This window comes from Tauraco erythrolophus, chromosome 2 (genome assembly GCF_009769465.1).
Source record: "Tauraco erythrolophus isolate bTauEry1 chromosome 2, bTauEry1.pri, whole genome shotgun sequence".
Taxonomy (NCBI): Eukaryota; Metazoa; Chordata; class Aves; order Musophagiformes; family Musophagidae; genus Tauraco; species Tauraco erythrolophus.
Genome location: NC_141466.1, coordinates 75,020,048 through 75,044,704, shown reverse-complemented (window position 1 = coordinate 75,044,704; position 24,657 = coordinate 75,020,048). Strand labels below are relative to the sequence as shown.

The 24,657-nt window shown below is 38.5% G+C and overlaps 1 protein-coding gene across 2 annotated transcripts in view; it reads left to right on the top strand.

The window, feature by feature from the left end:
• Positions 1–24,657, top strand: part of LOC104380562 (coiled-coil domain-containing protein 170) — a 67,254-nt gene that overhangs the window by 28,015 nt on the left and 14,582 nt on the right. For both annotated transcript variants that reach the window (XM_086631479.1, XM_086631480.1), the window contains 5 exons: positions 1,032–1,163; positions 3,750–4,006; positions 8,423–8,567; positions 10,310–10,495; positions 21,647–21,964. In XM_086631479.1, coding sequence (XP_086487605.1) covers positions 1,032–1,163; positions 3,750–4,006; positions 8,423–8,567; positions 10,310–10,495; positions 21,647–21,964 — 1,038 coding nt within the window. The remainder of the gene's footprint in view (positions 1–1,031; positions 1,164–3,749; positions 4,007–8,422; positions 8,568–10,309; positions 10,496–21,646; positions 21,965–24,657) is intronic.

Genomic DNA, 24,657 nt, shown 5'->3' with positions numbered 1-24,657 from the left:
TTGAAAAAGAAGTTCTGTCTGATGAAACTCTCATCAAGACCTCAGGTCTGAATTTTCCTATTGAAAGATTTAAGTAACAAAGGCCGAGACATCCAACATGTTTCTGCTTTACTATAGAAGAGCAGAACCACACGAAAATTAGAAAGCTTACTGTAGAAAGTCTAAAAAGCACAGCTAGAAGAGTTGTACAAGTGGTGTAAAGGAGACTGTGCTAGAAGCACAGAGCCAGTGCTTGCCATCTATCAGAAGGACTTGAAAGAGTGTGAAAGGAAGACAGTATGGTGATTGCTGGGGATGAGCAAGCATCATTCACAAAGCTGAAGTTATGTCCAAGTGAAGAAGTTCAAAAGGACCTTTAGCCTTGGCACGTTAGAAGTCAAAGCACAAATGGGCAAGCCGAAAAGTGACTTTGAGGAGCAGGTAGGAGTGTCTGAGTAGGCATGGGCTCTTTGGCCTGGTAGGGAAACCGTGGAGATGAGATATGATAGAAATCTGCAAAATTGTGGGTGGCACAGAGATTGATAGCCATTTTTTTTGTTTGTTTGTTTTCCCACCGTTTCTTCCAAAATAAAAATGAGGGAGCGTGCAATGTAACTCAGGTCTAAAAACCAATATGTCTCCTTGCATAAGAGACACCTGAGGACTCTCTTTGGGTTAAAGTTTACTTAGGTTGAAGAAATGACTGGAAAAGTTTGTCGAGGAGGGACCTGTTGAATGTTGCTAAATACAGAGTAACTGTTGGAAATAACCTGACCTGAAAATGGTGGGACGCCATAGGATTGCTGAGGGGGGATATCTTGTGTGCTGATGTACTTTAGCAGTGGTGTCAGTGACTGAACTTGCAGACGAAAGTGGTGACTTGTAGAAAAGTGACTGTTTATCCTATTTTTTCAGTAAGGGTCAGTTACTCTGGGAATAGCATATTTGGAATAAACGCCCTTGAGCAGCTTAATCAAACAAAAAAGCACTGAAACAAAAAATGTTCAAAAAATGCGATGTCTAATGCTTTTGTTTTCATACTGTCTTCCCAGGAGTCTCATGATCACATTCCTTTGGATATTCCTGTCACTAGAGAGCAGATGAATCACTATCGAGCTGCAGCTGAAACCGCTCGAAGTGAACTTGCAGCACTTTCAGTGAAGTATGATTGTGCCCAGTCAGAGGTACATTTAAAAATACTTTCAAATCCTTCTCCAAGCCTGAGGATTCTTTACAGTGACTTTCTGCAGGGAATAGAAAGCTTGCTTTTGATTCAGAACTTGTTTCTGGTAACAGTTGTCGTCTTAGAATTTTTGTACAATTTGTGATATACTTGCATGGCACTTGAAGATTAAAAAAGGGTCTGTCAATGAAATAAAATTTCCTTAATTGTGCATAGCTGAATATGAGAAAGAGCAAGAACACATAATATTATAGGAAAATGAATTGTTGCTACAGTATCCAGCCAGAACTACAGGAATAAGTGTCCATCAGCTGAACTTGAATTTGACCAGATACTGAAATTACTTCAGAGTTCCCCTACATTTAACAGCTATCCAGGATCAGTACTTTAAATTTCAGTTTTAAAAAGCCATACAGAATCCCATGTTCTTGTAGGAAGAATTTATTACTGGAAATGCTGGATGGCTTTATTGCCAGGATGACTGACTGATTTATAGATTCTTTCAGCACTGTGCTTGCAAAAGTGCAGGAATAGTCAAGAAAGCAGCTGTTCATGCTCTTGTTGATAAAGACCTTTGTGACCCAGCTGAGGTCAGAGCTCTGTTCTGCCGAGTGCTCTGTAAAACTCAAGATATGGGATTGTTCTTGCTTTTTCTGCTATTGGAACTGACCACAAAGACAATGGACAGAGGAAAAAATATCACATTTTGCAGATGGGGAGTTGAACCACAGAGAAATTTTAAGGTTGTGAATGCTTTAAGCTACCATAGCTTGGTCCAGCTGCCAAGCAAAGCAATCCTATTGTTTTTTTAGCTGCTCATTTCCTTCCCCACACTGCCCCATCCCTCATGTTGGCACAAACACATGTGTAGTTTTACGGTGCACTGTATTGTTGGGGAACTGATGCAACTGAAAAATAAAACCTCTCCTTCTGCGTTGTTCTTCAGCCGGATCAGTTTCCCAATCTTAGTTCACCTCATAGACATGTAAGTGCTTCTGCTAGCACAAAGAAGAGGACGGAGTGTGGAAAGGAAGCCTGGGAAAAGGCAGAGCTGCTTTTCTCAAAATCAGTGCTGCTTTAAATCAGCTCCAAAGTGTCTGATGAGCCAGTGCTTGGGGGTGAAGCATAAGCTTATCAGAGACTATGCTGCTGCTGCGAAGGTGATCCTCTTACCTGAATTCTCAGCTTTTTCTCTGTGACATGGCTGTCTCCCTTTCCTCCTCCTCCTCTGTAGAAAGTGAATTCTTTTCTGTCAGCTGCATTGGTTATGTTGCTTGTGGAGAAGTCAGACAAATACCAGAGCTGGTACAAAGGAGGGGGCAGGTGTGCATGGCTGGGAGCCGGAGAAGCAGAACCTCTCTTTTGCAAGGCAGTTGGCTCACCGGCCCCTTGGAATTTCTCTGAGTATCTTGGGTTTTGTCACACTGGAAGCCTCTGACAGAGTTGCGAGTTTCTTGACGTCCTGAATTGCAGCTTAATGTCTTAAATATTTATTGTCTTAAAATGTTTGCTGTAAGTAAAAAGTGCTAGCACACATCATAAAGAGCAGTTAATGTGGCTTAATTATCTGCCTATTATTTTTATGTAGTAGAAGATAAATGCTTCGGATTGCATCTTTCTGCTTATGATTGGAATTGTCAGGAAAGCTGAAACATGCGTTAACACTTCTTGTGACAAAAAAATCCACTCTAAATTACTTGTTCCTTTTAACAAAATAAAACACACTGAAATTTTATATGTCCAGTGTGTCTGCCTCAAGCTCAGCCTTTTAGAGAAGCTTATAACAGAAATAGTTCAATGGAAAATGATATTTTTAACTAGAAGAGAGAGGAGAAAGTAAAGAAAAACAACTGAACTCCATGAATTGTTGGGAAGCTCTAGCATCATCTCTGGAACAGGTCCTTGACATTTGGTGATGACATCCCTCCTCCCACCATTCCTTAAAAGGCTCTCTTGCTGTTTCTGTGTAAATCCAGCTACGTTTGATTGGATTATCAGACCAAAAAATAACTTTTCATGAACTGAGAAGTTGCCTACCGCACAACTCTCTAAAAATGTATTTTCCTCTGAATACGCAACAAATCATCAAAAGGCTCCACTCTTGTAAAACAGCATACTTTGCTGTTACAACTCCCGACAGCTATGGGTTGTCTGTGGAATTGTGCACCAGAATTGGGAGCAGGGAGGAAGCAGGCAAAAAAGAGGGAATAGTGGTGTTAATGACTGTATTGTAATGCAGGTGTATAAGGGAAGTGAGTTAAGGCTGTGCAGCAGAACTTCAGGTGGGCTTTTCTTAAATTCTGAATTTGTAAATAAATTTATCTTCCTGTAAGAGATTATCCTGAAAAGTTTTGTTGTGTTAAAAAACAGCAGCTTTTGCTTTTACAAACCCCTTTCTTCTACTGCATTTTCCTAGTTATATGAAAATAAAATTTTGTACTTCTACTCAGTCTTGTAGTGATAGAAGACTCAGTCTTTTGTTCCAAAGCCTTTCTCGTCACATTACTAAAAGTAATAGAGTCACGTATTTCAGCCTGGGCAAAATTCTTCTTTTTTTAAAATGAGTTTTCTCCTTTTCTGTCTATAGCTTCTTGAATTCAGGTCCCGAATGGTCTCTAAAGAAGAGTCTTTTCGAGAGCTGAAGGCTGAAGCGGAAACCTACAAGGAAAACAATGCTAGACAGAATTCTCGCCTCCTGTCTTTGCAAACCCGAGTTCAGGAGATGGAGGAAGAGGTGTGTGTGCTTGCTGCATCTAAAAGCCAGGCTGAGCTGACAGCTGAGGCGGCATTCAAGGAAAGCTGGGAGCTGAAGGAGGAGCTTCATGAAAAAAATGCCAAACTTAAGTAAGATTCATGTGAGATGATAAACAATTTTTGTTTGGGATGACAGAATGGGGTCGTTGTCAACGCAGAAAACTATGTTGGGTGGACAGACTTTATTGCAGATCTGAACTCTGTTACGATGCCTTGCACAACTGTTGTACCTAAGTGTGTGGAAAGTATTGAAATTTTAATTTTGGTTTAAGTTGTTAGCCCATAAATGGAGTTTTGAGAGTTTTGTTCCTCAGAGGAGAAAATCTCGTATGAGTCAGCTTGGTGTAACCTCATTGTTTACAGAAAACGAGCACAGAGAGCTGTTTGGCTGAATGCAGTAGAAACAGTACGTATGGTTTCCTCATTCATGTGTTTCCACCTATGGCACTGAGGCAAACTTTGTGCCTTTAATAGCATGCTTGTGATGGGCAGTACCTGCAACTACAGCCTGGTGCCCTGATCTGTCCTTATCAGGTGGCGTCTTTTGCAGATATTTATCTGTCACTTGACATGCTGCTTGGGCCAGCAGTGGTGAGTGACTGCTGCTGTACCACTTTGCTCTCTTTTCCTCTCTTCTGTGCCACAGCTGGAACTGAAACAGTGTCAAGTGAATGTCTTCCTTAGTGTAAAGCTGTCCATCGGGAGCAGTGCAATGAAGAAAATATGATATAATTCCTAGTTAGTAGCATCCTGCAGAGAGTGTATTAATGTTTGTTCAGCTTTCAGTAATGTTAGCTTTGTCTGACTTTTCTTCTGCTTTCTTCTGGACATTGCTGTGTATGTTTTTTTTTGTTTGGTTGTTTTTTTTTATGTGGTGTGGGGTTTTTTGTTTGTTTTGTTAACGTGCATACTGATTGTTTAAAACTTTTGTGAAAATACAGTATCCTTAACTATACTGTTCTTAACATAGTGTGTCAGAGCGCTGATCTGTCAGTTCTGCAAAACTGCTAATATTTCAGGTCTGTGGGATGGGCACTGATAGCAATGTTGATCACAAATAAAATTGATTGGTGTGAAAATATTCTGAACTCTCAAATTCCAAAATCAATGTGGATCATAGTGTATTAATAGACACCTTATAGACTTTTATAATGGATTTTTTTCCACCATTACAAGGCTAATATCCATGTCTCTCTCAATATTGTCTACTTAAGAGCAAGGTGAGCGTGCACCAGATGTCTGTATTTCCCAAATCAGTATTTTGCACAGCCCTTCTAGGCTTTGTGCCTTAGAAGTGGCTAATTAAGTTATTTTAAAATCTGGAGAAATCCATTGTGGTGCACTTCTTCACCAGTTGATTTGACAAAAGCCCTGCCTGGTGAGTGCTGATGTTGATTGTCAAAGATTTTAGATATGATCCAAATATAAGTGAGGAGATAGTTAAGCCAAGATGCATATAATGCATCCTAGCAACATAGAAAACATCACAGTCTCAGAGATAATGGTTTTTAAGATTCTTTAAAGTGCTACTTCTGTGGGAAAAAAAAAAAAAAAGAAAAAAAGGAAGAAAAGCCTTTTACCCTGTTTGCCTGTCTCATTGGGAGAAAACTGCCAGAATATTGTGTATCTTACTAGCCTACTCTCACAGTAATATGATCAATTTTATGTGCATAAATCTGTGCTGTTGCTCCCAGTGCAGTCCTGGCTGCTCTGTTTTGCTCATGACACTTGTGTCAGCAGTTGTGTTTGTGTTGCTGCATGGTGATCGGGACCAGGGAACTGCTCCTAGAGAGAAGTGAGCAAAATAGAAAGCTTAATTTCCAGCTCTACCAATCTCAGGTCCAGTTTGCTGTGCACTTGGAGAGTGCTGCTGGAGCGCTGGCAAAAGGAAAGGGACAAATGGAGGGTGTGTCTGCTCTTTTGGAAGGAACAAACATGTTGAATTGGTCATGAATCTACAGTGTACACTTTCAAAGCTTTTTGTCATCCTCAGCTAGTAGTTATACATGCCACATAGTACGAGTCAATGTATTGACTTAATGAACTTTAGTTGTTTACTTTGGCCACTTTAGTAGTATGTGGCACATGACTAGTCCTAATTAGGTATTCGAGAAAGATTTTCACTGAAACCCACTAATAAAAGGGAAGAGCAAGCCAGTGGGCATGAAATGCACATTTACATTCTATACCTAGGGATATTGTAAAAGATGTTTAATGAATTCTGAGATCGGTTCCCAAGACGTGCACCTCTCCTATTGAAAATGGTGCTTTTCTACTCAACAGGTCTATTGCCAAGGTATTTTTAGAGACTGAACTATGAAAAGCTTTTTTTTTTTTTTTTCTTTTCCTCCCCTTCTCTTTGCTCATTAGTTCTGAAGAGCCAGCAAAACTGTGAAAGTGCTATGTTCTACTTTTTTGTATCTGATTGCCTATTTTCTAGGTGCTCACACCTTTATGGCCCTACTGGAGGTAATTAGGTTATTCGTAGAGTTGTCAAGTATGTGCTTTGTACTTCAGATTGCTTATTTTTAGAAGCAGGCATGGTTCTGTTTGTGATGTGCCTCGTTTTTTCAGAGCCACAGAACAGTTTGTGGGTTGGTGGTCAATCTCGTACGATATTCTAACATACAGGCATGCATGTAGGGCATGTCTAGAGCCTCATACCTTTTCAATTCTGACATACGCCACCTCAGGACAGCAGTTTAGTGACCATCTCACAGCTTAGTTTTGCTGGGGCTATAGAGGAGAGCAAGGTGCCTGGAGGTGAGGAAGCTGTGAGGTGCTTGTTTTCTGAGGGCCAGCACCTGCTGCGGAAGGCAGAGCTCTTTTGGCTCACAGTGTGCGCTGTGCAGTAATACATGGAGCTATCCTTTTCCTGTCCAGAGCAGTAATTAATGTTTTCCATTTCTCTCTGTTATTCTTCCACTCTCCAGCATTGACAACAACTGTGCTGATCTCCCCTCTAAGGCAACATCTTAAACTTTTTCATGGACCATCTCTTTTGCTTAGTGATTTATAGCTGTTCACCGTACTGTGTTCGTACTCACTGTGTGTTTCCTATAGCACCATCATGCTGCTTTTTGATTATGGAGCAATGCTCTGTTGCCTGTTCAATTGCCAACCTAGAGAGGAAGAAATCAGAAATGGAAAAGAATGAGTCCAGAAATGACTAGCATGCCCACTTTGAAAAGTGAGAATAGTGCTATGCTCTGACAAGCAAATGGGTTTCAATAAAATATTTGCTCTAGACAGCTGTTTGGTGATATCTCGCATCTCGTTTTATTCTAGTGTTCAAATTTTTGTGAAGAACTTGCTTTAGAAAGTACCTTGTTTCTCAACTGGGAGCTCAATAGTTTTGTCTGTTGCACTGTATTTTTACCACTGAGTACCTCTCTCGTGGATATTACCTGGGAGATATTAGAGTTGGTATTTGGACTACACTACTGGTCATTTTGAGCTTTGATTGGTTGGCTGTTTTTGTTAATCTGTGTCTAGGTAGTTTTTCAGGAGTGATGCTCAGCGTTGCAACATCATGAGCAAGATTTAGATCTACGTGTTTGCTACCTGAGCAGACTGTGGCAATGCTTCTTTGCTGGACTTGTCTTTGTTCCTGGTGATTGAAGTGATGTAACCACATTTATGCCATTAAGTTAAACTCACTGCTTTGTTATTTGGTTGTTCATTCTTACAGAGCATTCACGAACCAATACCTGCTGTTAAGGCTGGTAACAGATGTTTCATGTGAGATATGTATCCACATGATAGACATCTTTTGAGAGTGATTCAATTGATGACTAAAAGCTGCCTTTTCTTCGTGCTTTTGTGGTAGTCCCTTGATATCTTCTTTTTTAATGGATCCCTTTAGCCTGAATCTAGTCTGTACTTTTTTTCCTCTCTTTGCCTTCGTGGGTAGTGTTACGCTGTGGAAGACTGTATGTACAGCAAAGTAGCGTCTCCCATCTCTGTTTGCTTCTGCTGGTAAACTTCCCTTTGCAGGTACCCAGATGTCCTACACTTCCATTCGTCCAGAGGGGCTTCTATTTCCCTGGAGTTTGTTGATCAGCGCCATCACCTTCAGTAGAGGGAGGGGATGTGAAATGCTTTTAGTATATTTTTACTATAATTTGATCACTTTCTACTTCCTTACTTTTTCTGAGCTTTTGCTTGCAGCCTCTGTTTCTAGTATCTTGAGGGCATTGTTTATTGATGTTACCTGGTTCTTGTATTTTATTGAAATCTTGTGCTGAGAATGAGGTTGGGATTGTAGATTCATAGGATTCTTTAGAATGCTAATCAAAAGCAAAGACGAAGAAATGTTTACACACAAGGCAACAACAAAAGTTAGATGTATTTAATAAGAGGTACAGAGAATTATATGTAGCTTCAAAAATTCATTTTATGATATGCAGAAGCTAGCAATAATCTTGGGATAATGTCTTTGGTCTAGAATTCTGTTTCAGAGAACATTCATCCTGATGTGAGTATTTTTTTTTTCTGTCTGATTAGTAAATATTTGAATGAATGTGAAGAAAGCATGACTCGAGCTTCTAAAATCAGCAGAAAGTATGAAGAGCTCCTTACAGAGCTGTCTGGATTCTTGGACACAGACATCAGAGAAAAAGAGAAACCACAGGAATATTTAATGTCAAAGGTGATTATGTATAGGCGAAGGTTTCTGTATAGCTATTTAATAGAATATTTGGTTGTCAAAGAAATAAAGCAAGTGATGAAGACCAAAATCTGTATTAAATAATGATTTGAAGACAGTGCTATCATTTGAGACAGCTGGGTTTTTCATATGGGGCTGATTTTCAAAGGTGCTGAACACTAACAGACCTCAGTGAACTCAGTCTGCTCTTATCCGCATAAATATTTTATCAACTTGTAGTTCCCAGGTACAGCCCTGATTAGATGTTTGGTTGAAAGCTTTCCTGAAAATATTAACACTGGGAGTCATTAGGTGACATGTAAACTGTATCACTAGATCTTAACACTTATCTCGAGCTGACATACTATTAAGTAGAAACATCTCAAATTACATACCTGAAAACAATCTTAACTGTGCCCTGTAACAAAATACTGCAAATAACTGTGTGGTGTTTTTGAGACTTAATCATAAAACTTTGTTATTTCTCTTCAGAATGCTTCTGAAGTTCCAAAACTAAGCTTCCATTTAGGAAAGCAAAGTTGTTCATATGCTCTTTTAACTTTTATCGATGCTGCTGGAGGGCAATTTATCCTAATTTTATGCATTTGTCTTATGTTCTGTCTAGTCTTTACTATCCCTATTTTTCTTTACTTGAGAGCATACTAGGTGTTTTGGGAAATTCTGTTTTGTTATATTAATATTATTATAAGAGTTAATACATTATCTAGGTACATATCATAGTAATTTATTACAAGCACGTTGAAATTGTAACAGATACTCTAACAAAACTTGGCTAGTTGTCATTAGAGGCAAAGGTGTTTGTATTAAGCTGTCTTAACATGCTTATAGTTAAGGAAATAACGAGTTTAAAAAAAAGTATATGTTGCCATCTTGTTTTAACAACGTAGTAATAAATCGAATTGGAAAATCTAATTTGTGCTGAAAACTCTGCATTACGAAAATTTAGCAACTCATTTTTCTGTTTGGGGTCATGGCATGTCTATTTAGCTTCTTTTCCACATTATGGTTTTACTTAAGACAGAATTGATCTGGATTAGTCTTAATAAATGTCTTGCCAGTAGGAGTCACGGTCCATTTTTTACCTTGTGCACTCTTTGAAGTGCCCACATTCATCTATTCCAGTTCTTGGAAATAGCATAACTTACCAAAACAACCCTAGAATCCTCCTGGAAACAATTCCTTTTTCCAAGGTGTCAGCTGCTCAGAACAGCAGCCCACCAGGTATTTGGCCCTGTGCTTGAATACGCTTATGAAAATCAGATCTCCCTTGCCTAAAGGGTTTCAAGCATAAAATGCAGTTTTCAGTTTCTCATTACAAGTGAGAGGCATAAATCTTAACAAGCCAAACTGAGATGGTCTGCTTTTCACATGAAGTTAGCTACATGATCTCTTTTCACTTTCTGACCTGCTTCATGTCAAACGCAGGTATGCAGTGACAGTAGCTCTCCACCTGTTTAGTAGATCAGATCATAGAGACTGTGTGGGAGTACATGTGAACCACATTTCACTAAGGTGTGGGTTTTTAGTGGGAATATGGTTCTGATGTTAATTGTTTTTCTACTCTTTTTAGAAAGGAATAGTAGAGTGTAAGTATAAATCTGACCTAGGAGTCACCAGAAACACTATGTCTTTATTGGGATGATTAGAAGCAGGTGTACTGGGATGAATACATGTCATCATTAAGTGCTTTAAAAAAGTTACTAATATTTACGTTATTTCTGTAGGTCTCTGAAATATGTAAAGAAAATCGAACACTAAAAGACCAGATTGCTGCTCTTCAAGAAGCTGTCCATGTCCATGAGATGGAGGCCAAAGCTAGTAGAGAAACTATCATGAGACTTGTTTCAGAAGTGACCAAAGAGCAGAAAAAAGCAGCAGGTTACTATCAAGACATGGAAAAACTTAGTAAGGTACATAATTGCATGACGTGTATATTTGTGTAGTTTTCAAATGTTTTATTGAAATTTCAAATTGGTTTTCAATAGGAGTTACATGAGAAAAAATGCTTCTGAAAGACTTCTGGTGATGAGGGTCTTTCCTAAAAAGGACATTTTTCTAAGATTATTCTCAACTTTTTGAAAGCTTGAGAATATCTGGAGATTAAACAATAATATTGTGTAAAATAGGACTGATTTAGATTTGATGTCTTCTGATGATTTGTATTTTTACTTCCTTTGTATTTTGTAGCCTTTGCTGTGCTTGCACAAACAGGTAAACAAACAGATGTTTTTTTAAAGCAGTGTAAACATATACAGTTAATGAATATATCTGAGTCACAAGCACGAAACAATGAAAAAATGCTCTTTTAAATAGTATTTGTGTGATATTGCAAGTTTCCTGAGGATTCTTCTACTCGATTGTTTTAAAAACTCTTATGAGAAATTGAAAGGAATTGATGGGACACTATTTTATTTTTTCTCTTAAGGAACTGGAAGTAAAGTGTCTTGGCTTCCAGACACCCTACATCATCTTGTTTCACTATGTTATAAACTTGTATTTCATAACTGTAAATATTCAGTTGACTCATACCCAAAATGTTGTAGGCAGTAGGATGGCTCTTGCAGGAAAGTACTGTTTTGCTGTGGGAAATCCATAGAAGAAATCTGTGCAGCAGGAATGATGCTGAAATGAGAAATCGAAGTTAAGTTTTAAGTCAAGTATTCACCAAATTCACCTAGGTATGATTTGGAAAGGAAAAGGATGTGATTTAAGGATTTAATTGCTCCAGGCGAACTCACCATTAAGAGTTTTTGTACATTGCAAAGCATGGATGAACAAAGTGAGCTTCTGTAGCAGTTTTCCTTACTACTTTGTACTTTGAGTGATAGCTGTGGAAAGGGAGCAGTTTACTAAAACCATAATGAAATTTCCCACAGGTACTAGAGCAATGTGGTTAAAGCTGATGACAAGAACTTAAGAAAAAAAGAGAAAAAACTTAGACTGCCAAATATGTAGCTGAGCTGTGTGCGACTGAGTTTGCAGAAATTTTTAACATAAAGGCAACATTGTGCAAGTGTTTTCAAATGTAATATAACATTTTCCCCAGACTCCTCGCATTACTTTTTTCCTGAACAGAAGACAGCCATCATACACTATAACGGATAAAGTGTTCTGATTTGGTTGTAGGCAAAATACTTAGCAGATGAGAAATAGCTGACAGTGTGCTCTGAAGAAGAAAGAATTTGTTGTAGGGAAGATAAATGTGAAGTACCACAAGGGTCATAAATTTTACTTACTGCTGAAAATACTTCTTACTAAGCTGCATAAAATTTTCTAAGACTCAAATGGGACTGAGAGAGAACCTGTCTAAAAAACTTCAACAGGTCCTTTTTTGAGAACATTTTGTCCTTGTACTTCATTTCAAACACAGGAGTGTGAGTAAGGACAGAGCATAGGTTACCCACTAAGTAAGCCAGAATCAGGAGATGTTTTAAACGAAGATGAGGGCTTCGTTTGTGAGTTGTTTTGCAAGTTTGCGCTGACTGCCAAAACATTTCCAAAGTTGAACTAGTTGTATGAAAAATATTTTCCTATCCTTATTGTGCGTATGCCAAATACGTAATTTTTTTAACCCGTTTTACAGAAATGTCTTGCTGAATTATTAGCATTGCCTTTCAAATGAAGTGCGTGTCATCAGGGCTTATCTAGAGACTGCAGATTCCTCCAGTGCTGTTTCAGTTTAGCTACTTAAACTTGCAAATACTGAGTAAATCTGTTGAGAAGGTTTTGTGTTCACAAAAGCATATTAAGAAATTATTGAAAAAAATAAGTAAAAAAACAAAAATGCTTTAATCCACATATCTAAAGGAGGATGTACGGCATCCCCATTCCCCTGATGGGTGCCTTACTGGGTTACAGGAAGGGCATCAATGGTATAAAGTTGGTTTGGCTTTGTCATATACTTTGCAGTTTAAATAAGCACATGAACAGAGTTGCACGTCATGACACATTCCCTGTGAAGGCAAAAAGCGGAAACCCATACTGTTCTTGTACCAGAAGACACACACACGGTGACATGTTCCCGGACTGTTTTCTGAGCTTTAATGGAATTGTCTGTAAGCAGAGTTTACCCAGTACAGACTGAGTACAAGTGACTCTTGTTTGTGTTTGCCTGAAGCTTCCAGGTCCAAACATATTGGCCATCTTCCGTATTACAGATTGAGATAGTGGCCCGTTTCCCCCAGTTTTCTCTCAAAATTCTTCCTGAGTGTATAGAGGCCATCACACTGTTCTGTCAGTCTTCTCCAGCAAGCCTCAGCCATGGCACTGTTCCCTGCTGCCTCTCTGAATCATTGCCAGTTTTTCTTGCTAGGTAGTTCTTCACTCTTGCTCCTTCGGACTTCTCTGAACTCCCTCTCTTGACCAAGTGCCTTTCTTTATGTCCCAAGAGAAGGCAGCTGTCTAATGATCAATTAAACAGATTGTAGATTCTGAAAATCTTGATGAAGAAAATGAAAGCCAGGTTGGTTTAGACCCAGGTGGCAACTAAGCACCAAGCAGCTTCTTGCTCACTCCTGCCCCTGGTAGAATGGAGAGGAGAAAAATGTAACAAAAGGCTCGAGGGTCAAGACAAGAAGAAGGAGGGATCACCCACCAATTATCGTCATGGGCAAAATAGACTTGACCTGTCAAAAAAATTCAATTTGATTTGTTGTCAGTTACATCAGAGAGGATAATGAGAAACAAAACCAGATCTTACAAACACCTTCCCCCCCCAACCCTTCCCTTCTTCCTGGCTCTACCTTCTCCCCTACAGTGGCACAGGGGGATGGGGAACGAGGATTGCAGGTCAGTTTGTCACATGCTGTTTCTGCTGATCCTTCTGCCTCAGGGAGGGGACTCCTCACACTCTTCCCCTGCTCTAAAGTGGGGTCTCTTCTGAGGGCAGGCAGCCCTCCACGTACTTCTCTGACATGAGTCTTCCCTGTGGAAAGCAGTCCTTACCCATCAGACTGCTCCAGTGCAGACTTTTCCCACAGAGTCACAGCTTCTGTGGGCACAGCCACCTGCTCCAGCATGGGGTCCTCCACGGGCTGTGGGTGGATCTCTGCTCCACTGTTTCCTTCACGGGTGGCAGGGATCCACCTGCCATCTCACCAGGGGCTGCAGGGGCATCTCAGCTCCGACACACCTCCTCCCACTCCATCTTCACTGATGGGGTCTGCGTGGCCCTTACTCTCAGGTCTCAGCCCTCTCTCTGCTGCAGCCATGCCGGGCACAACCGGCCTGATGAACCTCAGCAGTCCTGGCAGGACGAAACCCTCCCAGCGGGTGCCCCGGGAGCGGAGCACTTCAGAGCTCTTCAGGTGGTGCCTCCACGGCCATCTCCAGTTGCATGGCAGTGGCCCAGCGTGGGCATCCAGTGGCCAGGTCTCCCTGCCTCCCCCCTCTCTCTTCACTGCAGGTCCTATATGGCGTGGGTTTCTTTGTCCCTTCTTAAATGTGTTATTCACAGGGGTGCTGGATGGCTCGGCCCTGGCCAGAAGCAGGTCTGCCTTGGAGCCTGCTCCTTACAGGGGCTATCCTGATAGCTCCTCCCCGCTACCAAACCCCCACCACATAAACCCAACATATTTGGTTGCGTGCAAGCAATGTTTTAGCAGGTTATAAGATTAATATGGGACAGTAATTCAAATGTACTAAAGAACATCTAATACTCCAGGATTTGTTGCGGCTAGCTGTTTCTTTATTTTTTTCATTTGAGCAGCATTAGCAAGTGAATGATAATTGTATCTGTTCCTCTTTTAGCCTCACCGCATCAAAATATCAAACAGCAAACAACAGAAACTAATATAATCTTAAAGCTAATATAAGTAAAAACAGCAAGCCATCAAGCTGCTTCTGTTGTAATGTATTGCCTTTCTGTTAGAATTCTGAATTTCTCACTTTTCTGACCGAATATTGCAAGAGCTTGCTTCTGGAATTCTGTAAATGTTATGCATATCTTTATTCTGGCAGTGCTGGATATCAAATTTCCCCTTGATGGAAGATAACTTTAAAATGCTGCCCAGATTTCTAGACTAAGAACCAGAATATCTGTTCTTTCTTTCTGTATGCCCAGACAGTGATTATTGATTATGGTAATCATAATTACAGAAAGATGACATTCTTTGAGAATCTCTGTAGGCCTTTATAAAATGTCGTATTTGCTCCAACCAAGTTTCTTTCTAGTATTTAATAAATTCTTATATGGTATTTATTTAAGATACAGAAGATGACGCATATATTCTTCTTTCAGATGACTTTGCCTTTTGTAGAGCATTGCCATTGATGAACCATAAGAACTAGAAAACTGGCTTGTTCTGTTTCACATCTTCGCTGGTGATTCAACCTGGAAATATTTGTGTTTCCCTCTGAAATGTTAATTTAAACATCTGTTTTGCAAAGATGTGCACCATGCAATGTCTTTAAAGAAATAGAATCAACCAGTTTTAATTAATACAAATATATCTGCATGTACTAGTGATGCAAAATTAACCGTGAAAATGCTATTCAGTATTCAATACTGACTTGTATTAGATTGCTATTAATAAATAAAATTTATCTAAGTAGCATCTAATCAGTATAAATTTATCCAAATCAATTGTATGAAAACATTGTTAATTAAAATATAAACTTATTATTTAAGGAAATTGAGTAAACTTGATAAGCATGCCTACATTTTGAATATACCCAAACACTTTGATTGTAGGTGACATAACCAAATGATTTTAGTTTTTTCTTGTCCCAATACATAAATAAAGTAATGAGTTTCTCAGAACCTGGATTTTTTTTTGTTTGTTTTGTTTATAAGATCTCATTAAGAAAATACATATTAGGGACAAGTCTAAGCAGGTGTCACATGTATTTCCAGGCTGAATTATCAGAGAAGACGAGAGATAAGAGCAAGACAGTTTAGAGTCTTTGTGGTATAATAGTGGTAAATGGAGATGCAACTGGTGTAAGAATTAATGTGGAAGATACCTGCATTCTCTTTTATACCTTATCATTAGTGTCAATGTAATGTGTTTTTTTTGGCTTTTTTTTTTTTATATGCATGTGCAATTGACTTAATATGTTGAAACCCTGATGCTAATTGAGATGCCAGTATTAATAATGATGATGCAAGTTCAAATATCTTTCTCTGGTCTAAAAACCCTCTCAAACTATTTAATGTGAATACTCTGCTCTGCAAAATAGATGAAAGCCCAAAAGCCTAAAGTTTCCTCTGGAAGGATAACAAGGGTATCGATTAACACATGGCTGCTCCAAGAAATAAAGTGAAGGACACAGGCTTGTGGTTGTGACAGGGGTTGTAGAGTGATAGATGCTAGTGAAGGACAGCAATTATGTAGGAATCTCCTACATCAGGCCAAATAACTGTTGTCTAAGCTGTGAGAGTGGCCAGTAGCTTGTGGCTGGACAAGAATGCAGAAATACTTTTGGCCATATATCTTCTGAGTTTCTATCAGTCTGGGAGTTCCTGATGCAAAGGTTGCATCTTTAAGTTAACAGCTGATGCTGCAACTATATGATACAGTATGAATGTTTTGCATAAAATCTCATGAAAACACTTTAGAAAATGGCCCTGTCAATATCAATGAGTTTTGACCAAAAATAATTAGTAATTCCTCCAGTTCTGTATATTACCAACATCCACGTGAGGTTTTGGTCACTGACTCTGTGTACCTGTTGCTGTTAAAGGTCTGAAATCTCCAGACAGAGCCTCAGCTGTCTTCTCAGCTTTCAAGTCTGTATCCGCCTTCTTACAGTGTTGTGTTTCTCTTTGTCTCATTGGAAGTGAAAAACTTGTGTTTCACTTCTCTGCTAAATTTTTTGCTTTTCCTGTAGCAGATCTTCGGTTTCATGTTTCCATAAATTCCAGATTGAACTTACTATGTTTTAAAGTTCTAACTCTTTTTAAATCTGAGAAGAAAAGCCAGTGTCTTTACAGTAAGCGTAACAGTCTCACTGTTACTAAAAGCATCTTCGAATTTCTTTTCTCTTGTTCTATGCACAAACTGGGATCTTGACTCCACAGAAGTAAGTGAAACTTTTGTCACCAGTTTAAGTGGGCTTGGGATTTCCCCTAGAATATGTTTTGTGCAAAGCTTTGTGCAAATCAAGTATGAAAATAGCTTTCAGAAGAGTAATCTCTCTTACAGTGTTTCTATGAAAATAATTTTGACATTTTAAAAAATGGCATGCAGTATGTATGTTCGATACAATCTATTTTAATAGCAGAACTTAAATATAGTTGTAACTTTGATGAGTAACTAGTTAAAGAAGGACTATAGAGGCTTGCCGAGTTGATAACCACCTCTATGAAAAACTTCCATGGAGTTCGGGAGGAGTATGTCCACGTAGTTTGTCTACAGGGCTCTGGGTAATACAGACTGTGTGATTAGGTGGCTGTAGTCTATGTGCGGTCTGTGGGGAAACCTCTCCATTTTAATCTGAACAACCAATGATGATTCAGTTTCCTTTCCAGTGAGAAATTGTTTTAGGAGCTACTCCATGCGTAGGAGCAGTGAAAGACAGAAAAGAATGCTGTTTGTTCCTGAAAGGTAATTAAAGCTTCACAGCTCTTCAGTGGAAAGGGAAATCTTCATGCCATCCTCTCTTCCGCAGGTGTTTTGTGGGAGGACTTTTGCAGAGCTTCTGAAACTAAATGTTGTTGAACTTGCAAGCACCTGGGCTTGATTCCAACACGGAAATGAATAAGAAAATGTGGTTGGATAATTTTTGGTATTGGAAGCCCACAGATTTTAGAAATTCATGTAACTAAAAATAAATTTGCTCAGCAGTTTAAAATTGAACAAAGCCATTCCTAGGGCCAAAAATTTCAGTACAAAAGAGAATCTTTGCTGTTTTTTTATTTTTTTAAAGTTAAGATGAAAGCTGGTGCTGGAGATAAAAACCATTATTATCACAACCTCATCTACAAAGCCTCAATAGTGGCTTTTTTAATAGTGTGACATATTTCTGTAATGTCATACATGCAAAATATTTAGAGAAAACCAATTTTCACAGCCTGTTTTACTGTATTGGATTAGGTAAAAGTAAAGATTTTAATTTTTGCAGTGTACGATTAGGTAAATGAGCAATTAAATTTGTGTTTACTTGCAACCACAAATGTTGGTTGTAACACAAATGTTACAGCACTTCTGGGATGTGAACCTGTTGTGTTTTCTCTGAATTTGCTTCAGTTATGCTGGCTGGTTTTTTTGAGTGTGTTTTTTTTATTTGTTTTTGTTTTGGTTGTGGGTGTTTTTGTTTGTTAGTTTTGTTTTAGGAAGGGAGAAGTAGAAGAGGTATTCAAAGCTCTGGAAAACTGAGTCTGAACACCTGTATCACTTTGGAGTAGGTAGTGTTCACTCAGATGTTCTAAAGAATTTCAAAGTTGAAATAGATCAATTATTAGTTACAGTAGGTAATCTGACTTAAAACCGCCTCAGAAATAGCAACCACTTTGACTAGTATCCAGTTTTTAAAAAATGATTATTGGATGAAATGAAAGACCAACAGACCTGATACATGTACTAAGACATGCTAGTTGAAATCTTGAGAAATATGAAAGAATACAATGTATTAAGGAAGAGTTATCATAGCTTTAAAAAAATGCATTGTAGATATTGAGATCACTGGAGTGAGGATATGTATTAATATACATTATCACTTAAAAGATTTTATCTCTTCTTGTTTCTTCGCTTTCATTTTTCTGCATCTTTAATGTGATCATATCTCCCTCACTTTGTTTTGCAGTGTTCAATGCAACTCTTTTAGCTGTTCCTTATAAAAAAGTCTTCTTTCTCTGTTTAAAAGACATTAATTTTCCTCACTTGTTACAGCTTGTGAACGCAGCTGCTCTAATCTTGAACACACGATTTCTCACGAAGGAGGTCTTGCCTGTGTCTTGTTCAATGGTCTGGGTACTCTTACGTCTTCTCTAGTCTGATGCTAGTAGAGTGCCAGCGGGTAAGCGTGGGTAGACTATGTCCCGGCCTGAATGAGTAACTTTAAGTACAGCACTGTGCCATATGAGCCCTTTTGCTCTGGTCTCAGATAGTTTTAAGAACCTTTGGTGCTGCTTTCTACATCTGCAGGTGAGCATGGCCATTGTACATCTGCTACATTTCTTGTGTCTAGCAATCAGTCATCAAACAGTCTACCCTGGCTAAATCCACTTGACGTCTAATTCTGTTGTCTTTGAAAATCAATTTTTGTAATTATTCTTGTATTCAAAATTTATTATGTGTCAGTGTTGGGCAGTTTTTTCGACCCTACAAGCTGCATACCAAAACCTTCATATAATTCAGCGCCATGGGACATTAGCCATAAACATTGAGGAGCCAAAGAGAAAACATGAGCTGTTGCAGTTCCACCCGTTCAGCCTTGTGGGAGTGGAAATTGTTTCGTCTGCCTGCATTGATCACTTAGGCTCTTAGAGGTTTGCTTCTAGTTGGGATACCACCATTACGTGTCACAGTCCTTAAATTTCCAGAAACTGTTCAACAGTCAGACTGTCCTTGCTGAAGCTAACCAGTCTAAATGCTCTCCATTCAAGAAAGATTTCAAGGAAGATTGCTCAGAATTTTAACGTTTTGAGTTTTACAGCTTTTCATTCTGTAAATTGCTTGGGTTGGTGGGTGTGGTGTGGGGTTTGGTTTTTTTTTTTTTTGTTTGTTTGTTTGTTTGTTTTTTTTTTTTTTTTTTTTTTTTTAACGTTCAGACATCAGATTGCAGTTCCTTATTTTATACCTTGATCTTTTCATTCAACTGTGTGTGTTTGCAGATGTTCACAATTTGAAACAAGATTGTAATTAAGTAAGCTCCCTGGTACTGGCAAACTACTTTTGCATTGCCTTTCTGAAAAGACAAATACACACTGCTGAAAACTGTAATTGAAATAAACCACTCTTTATTCTTTGCTGTAATTATCATACTGTAATTCTGAGCACAGGTGGGAATTTTCTATTAATAGAACTTGTTTAGAGTAAAAAAGAAAAAATGGCAAAGAATCATGCCAACATTTGTTTCCAAGAGAGTTCTACAGTTACTTTAGAAAGGGGTAGTAACAAATAATTTCCTAAATGACAGGGTTTGTTTTGGTTTGTTTTCATTTATGTGTTTGCATGTTTGCCTTTTTGAAGCTATTTAAAAATTCTAGTATTTTTAGTATCGTATTTTTATATTTTATTTCCAAGAGTGCCTCCCAAACTCCTTTTTTGTCCATCCTTACTGCTGATCTACATAAATACTCCCAGATTTACGACTTGATTGGCATGTGTTCCGTTAGTACAAATGACTTACTGTGCTACATGGCAAGCACACTTAGACCCTGAGAGACTTTTGAGTGGCCACCATATTCACAGCTGCTCCAGGAGCAATTTTTTAACTCCAATGTATACAATCGTAGTTCTTATCAATCCACTTACTGAGCCTCTACTAAACAACTGAAACTTCCAGAGAAATTCTGTCATTCTCTACAAATATGCCATCCTCTGGCATAATTTTTTGTCTTGTGTGAAGTAATATTCTCTCCCATTTATTCCTATCAAATGATACCCTGAGGAATGAAGACTTAGTGTTTGCTATACTTTTAGTTAGTATCACTGCAAATTTTATTATTGCATATGAATGTGTAAGCACTCTTAATATTGGTATTGTGGGGAAAGGAAAGAGGTTCACAAGCTGACTGAGCGAGAGATGATTTTTCTTTACGGTTAGATGGGTTATTTTTCTTTAATTTTCCTATCATCATTTGATTTTGCATCAAGGATAAGGATGCGCAGTTCTGTCTGTCTGGTCTGCCCTGTTGTGAGTCTGTATTTTATATATAACTGACATAGATATACGGGTACTGGCTGTTTTTTCTTCTTTTGAAACCGAGACTTCATTTATCAGAAGGTAAAGAGAAAATAACTTTTAAAAGCCCTGGGCTTAGAAGGAAAGGATCGTGGGTATCAGGGGCCGAATGAGAACCATGACAAAATGCTGAAGATCTACGGATGTCCCTGAGCAGTAAATCCTATGGTCTATTCAGCAAGTAGCCTTATCTTACGGTACCCTGTCTGCATACTAAAGACTACATTGTCTTTGAGAAATGCAAGGGACTGACTTCTTAAAATAATAAAGTTACAAGGATACTAGATAGAACCGCCATCCCATTAGTCCTTCCCCAGCCGTGTTTCTCCACACCAACAGCTCAGCCGAGCAGCAGATGAGGGCAGTTACAGGCTCTGTGGAAGGACACAGCTCTTCATTGACTTTCTTGTATTCCTCAGGTAAATTTTACCTTATGGTAATAGCGATTTTGCTTTCTTCAGAAGATGACATCGCTTAGAGTAATTCCCTCTGAAAATTTTTCTGAGTGTTTAATAATCTAAGGATTTCTTCTTTGAAGTGAAACTGGTATTTGAGCACTTGTATCTTCTTTTATGCTGCTTTAACATCATCATCTTTTTTTGTTTGGCCCCTCACTCCCCATTTCTAATCTCAGGAATTTCTGTCAGATTCAGGTAAGCTGATCTCAGAGATCACCTCTAATTGTACTCTTAATGCTAGATTCGAAGAGTTTGTTTGCATTCTTTCGATCAGCCTTGAATTGGTCAGGCAGTTGGACTAGGTCATTGTTGCAGATCCCTTCCAATGGAAGTATTCTATTCTACATTCTGTTCTATGCTTTCCCTTCCAAGGTGTAGTACCTTGTCTTTGTGTTACAACTTGTTCACTCTTTGTTTTCTAAGTCATATTACCTGAATGAAAAAAAAAAAAAAAGATAGCAATAGTTTTACAATTAAAAAAATATTTTTTGTTTGCCTGCAAATTTTATTCGGGTATTACTTCTTGCAGGCCACTGCAAGAGGTTAGTCTATAGTGGGATTAGAGCAGGCTTTGGGTTTTCATCAATTTCAGTGAGAGTTCTCCTACAAAGCACTGATATTGAGCCCATATGAGCAATATGGGTCCTAATTTCTCTATCTGCAGTACCTGCTTCTGAGTTATTCCCTGCTTTTCATGTGGAGGGGAGGGGTTATAACAAATTTGAAAAGCCTGATTTAATCTTTCATGTATTTTAGGATCTTGACAGCGCTATAATAGAGAGACAGAGTTTGGAGATGGAGATCACAAACCTCCAAGATAAACTGACTGCTAACCAGAAAGCTTTGGATGCCTCAGAGTGGAAACTGCACAATCTGAAGAAATCTTCCAGCGAGCTGGATGCAAACTTGAAGAGCAGCAGAGAGGAGGCCAGGACTGCTCAGAGCTCTTTACTGACTTTTAAAGAGCAAATCGCAACTCTGCTCAGCAGTGGATCTGCAATAGTTAAACCTTCTGAGAAGGCTGTTTTGGAGAGGATCAAAGAAATAAATTGCAAAGAGGAGAGTAAAGACATAGTAAGTCAGCAACTACTGCACTCACCAGATGCGTATGTTTATTCTCTTTGGATCCTTTTCCATTTTATTCATCTGTTAGAGTGTTGGTTCCTTCTGCTTAGGTTTTGAAGTTATGGAAACCTTTAATTTTGTTGTCTGTTGATTTGACATAATAGGTGAAAAGCAACTATGTTTTATTAAGTAGGAAGAGGTCAGAAATGAAATTAATAGTAGATGCTGTTAACAAGAAAAGGTGTGGAATGGTGTCTCAGTTAAGACATTGAAATTTGGCCTCAGTGCCACTTAGCGGACATAGAAAGTGGCTGCGTGGTCACTACGATTTAGTGGAACATGTATTTGTTGCTACAATAGTGACTTCAAGGACTGACCTGCTTCTCAGAGCAGAGATAGTTGATGAATTGTCCCAGGCAACTTCTTTCCCTCAAAATCTGCACCTAAAAAGTATTTTTACACTTACGGTTAAACATTGTTGAAATCATAACTGTTCACCATCCAGGGGAATGACAATAGGAAGGCAGCTGAGTGTTCTAATGCTCTGGATCAAGGCATTTTGGCTGGCAGTGTTTGCAAAGGTGTGTTTGCATGTACAGGTAGAGAAGGGACAGCTCAGGAAGAAGGTGAGCCACAGTACAGCCTGACCAATGTCAGTATCCTGACACTGCACTGAAGTTTCCCGTTTGCTTACGTGGAAGTATATTACTTTGTCAGCAAGGACTATTATTTAATTAAAAGTCACACACTAAATCAAAAGCTGTTTTCACTGAGCCACTGAAAAACAAGTTCTGTGTCCTTGCCAGATTTTAAGATTCTAGCATCTCCTGCTGATGTGATAGGTTTTTTTTTTTGTTAGCAAATGTTTTTGTATTCTGCGCAAGATACGAAATAGCTCTTCAAACTATCCCTGTGCATTTCAATTAAAAAATACAGGACAGCTCCTCTATACCTTAGTTTGAGAGTCAGTATATCAAATTTCAATGAAAACAAGCTTTGTGAAAATTATTAACATTTGAAAATGATCAGCTGAAGTGGATGTGTGGCAGTAACTTTTTAATATAGAAGCTGTTTACAGTTTTGCTGTATGTCATGGAGTATTGTTTCCACAAGCAAAATACTTTCAAACTGAAATCTAATGAGAATTTTATGTGCCGGTGTGCTTGTACTATTTGGTGTTTTGGCGTACAGTACATTCTGTTGATATGCTGATTATTTTAAGAACTACTGAGAAAGGGAAATTTAAGTTGACTGGTAGCTGTTGAGTACAAAGGGTTTTGTCCTGGGAATGCTTTCAGGTGACCTGCTGCTTTTGTAAGGTTGAGTTGTGGCTAAGACCATTTGATTTGCTTACTACATTGAGCAGCTGTTAGTCTCTTTGTGGATATGCTATGACACATGCATAGCACGTGCTGCTTATTTCAGTTCTTATTGTTCCTGGTTTTATCCCTTAATATTAGCTTTACATACTGGGTTGCTTACTTAATCATCTTGCCAAGTCGTAGTATTGGGAAGGGTTCAAACTTGGTCCTTATTTTGTTGCAGGTAAGAATTTTCCAGCTGCTTGAGAGGAATGTGACTGGTTCTCCAAGTCACAGCATTGCTTGGGGAAGTCATGTTCTGTTAAAGAGAACTACTATAAAATATACAATAACTAATTATTATTCTAAATAGTTCTGATTATTCTTATTTTAGAAGTAAAGAAATTGATGTTCAGACAGGAAACCAAGTAGTTTTCCATAGCAGCGTTAAAATTAATTTATTTGGGTTCTGTGCACTAATCTCTCTCTTTCTCTCTGCACCCCCACCCCTCAAGAGACCTGTTGACCTTGCCAATTTATAACAACTCCCTTTTTTTTTTTGAGGAGGGTCTGAGGATGGAGACAGATTTGTTTTTCAGTATTATTGCTATCAAAATTAAATACTAATTGGTGCTAAAAGGAAGTCTTTATTACTAAGAGCAGGTGTCATCTCTAGTCTTGCCACTGCCTAAATCTGTGCTTTGGAACTAAGGTGCTGCTCTTACAGTCGCCAGCTTTTTTTTTTTGTTTATTTTTGTATAAACGGGGAGCCATGTCAGGTATGTCTAGCGTAGCATTCTGCCTCTGCTAGCAAATAGAGCAGTTGCCTGCCATACTTCTAGCAACAGCCCCCAAAAATGCTAGTCCTTTCTGAAAAAAAAATTGTGGCTCAGTTTCCTGAACCATAAATATTAACTCTAAATTGAACATTGGTAAATTTGGTCATTGCAGTTGAATGATGAAGTTTTGTGGATCATTGTATTTGCTAAGTGAGTTAAGTGATGAAGCTTTAATGTTTTACTGCTATGACTCATTTGGAAAAAATTATTTGCATTGCCCCAAGGTGAACTATGTTACTCAAGCAGTGCTGGCATCTGCTCTAGGAAGAGTTTCTAAGTTAAGATTAGAGGCTTATCAATAACTAAGCTAAAATGATAATAGTATGCACCTATGAATCTGTTTCTAATAGAACATAGACTTTATAATCAAAAAGTTATTTTACAGTGAACTGCTTTTCTTTTTACAAATGAGAATTAAAAAAAAACATGTTCTAAGATACCATTTGTAAGGAATATTCATTTTGGTGTATATGTGTTGATCAGATTCCTATTACCATCTTTGAGTGAATTTCTTTCCAGGATTTGGATATAACATCAGTGTCAGGATATGGATGCTTTACTA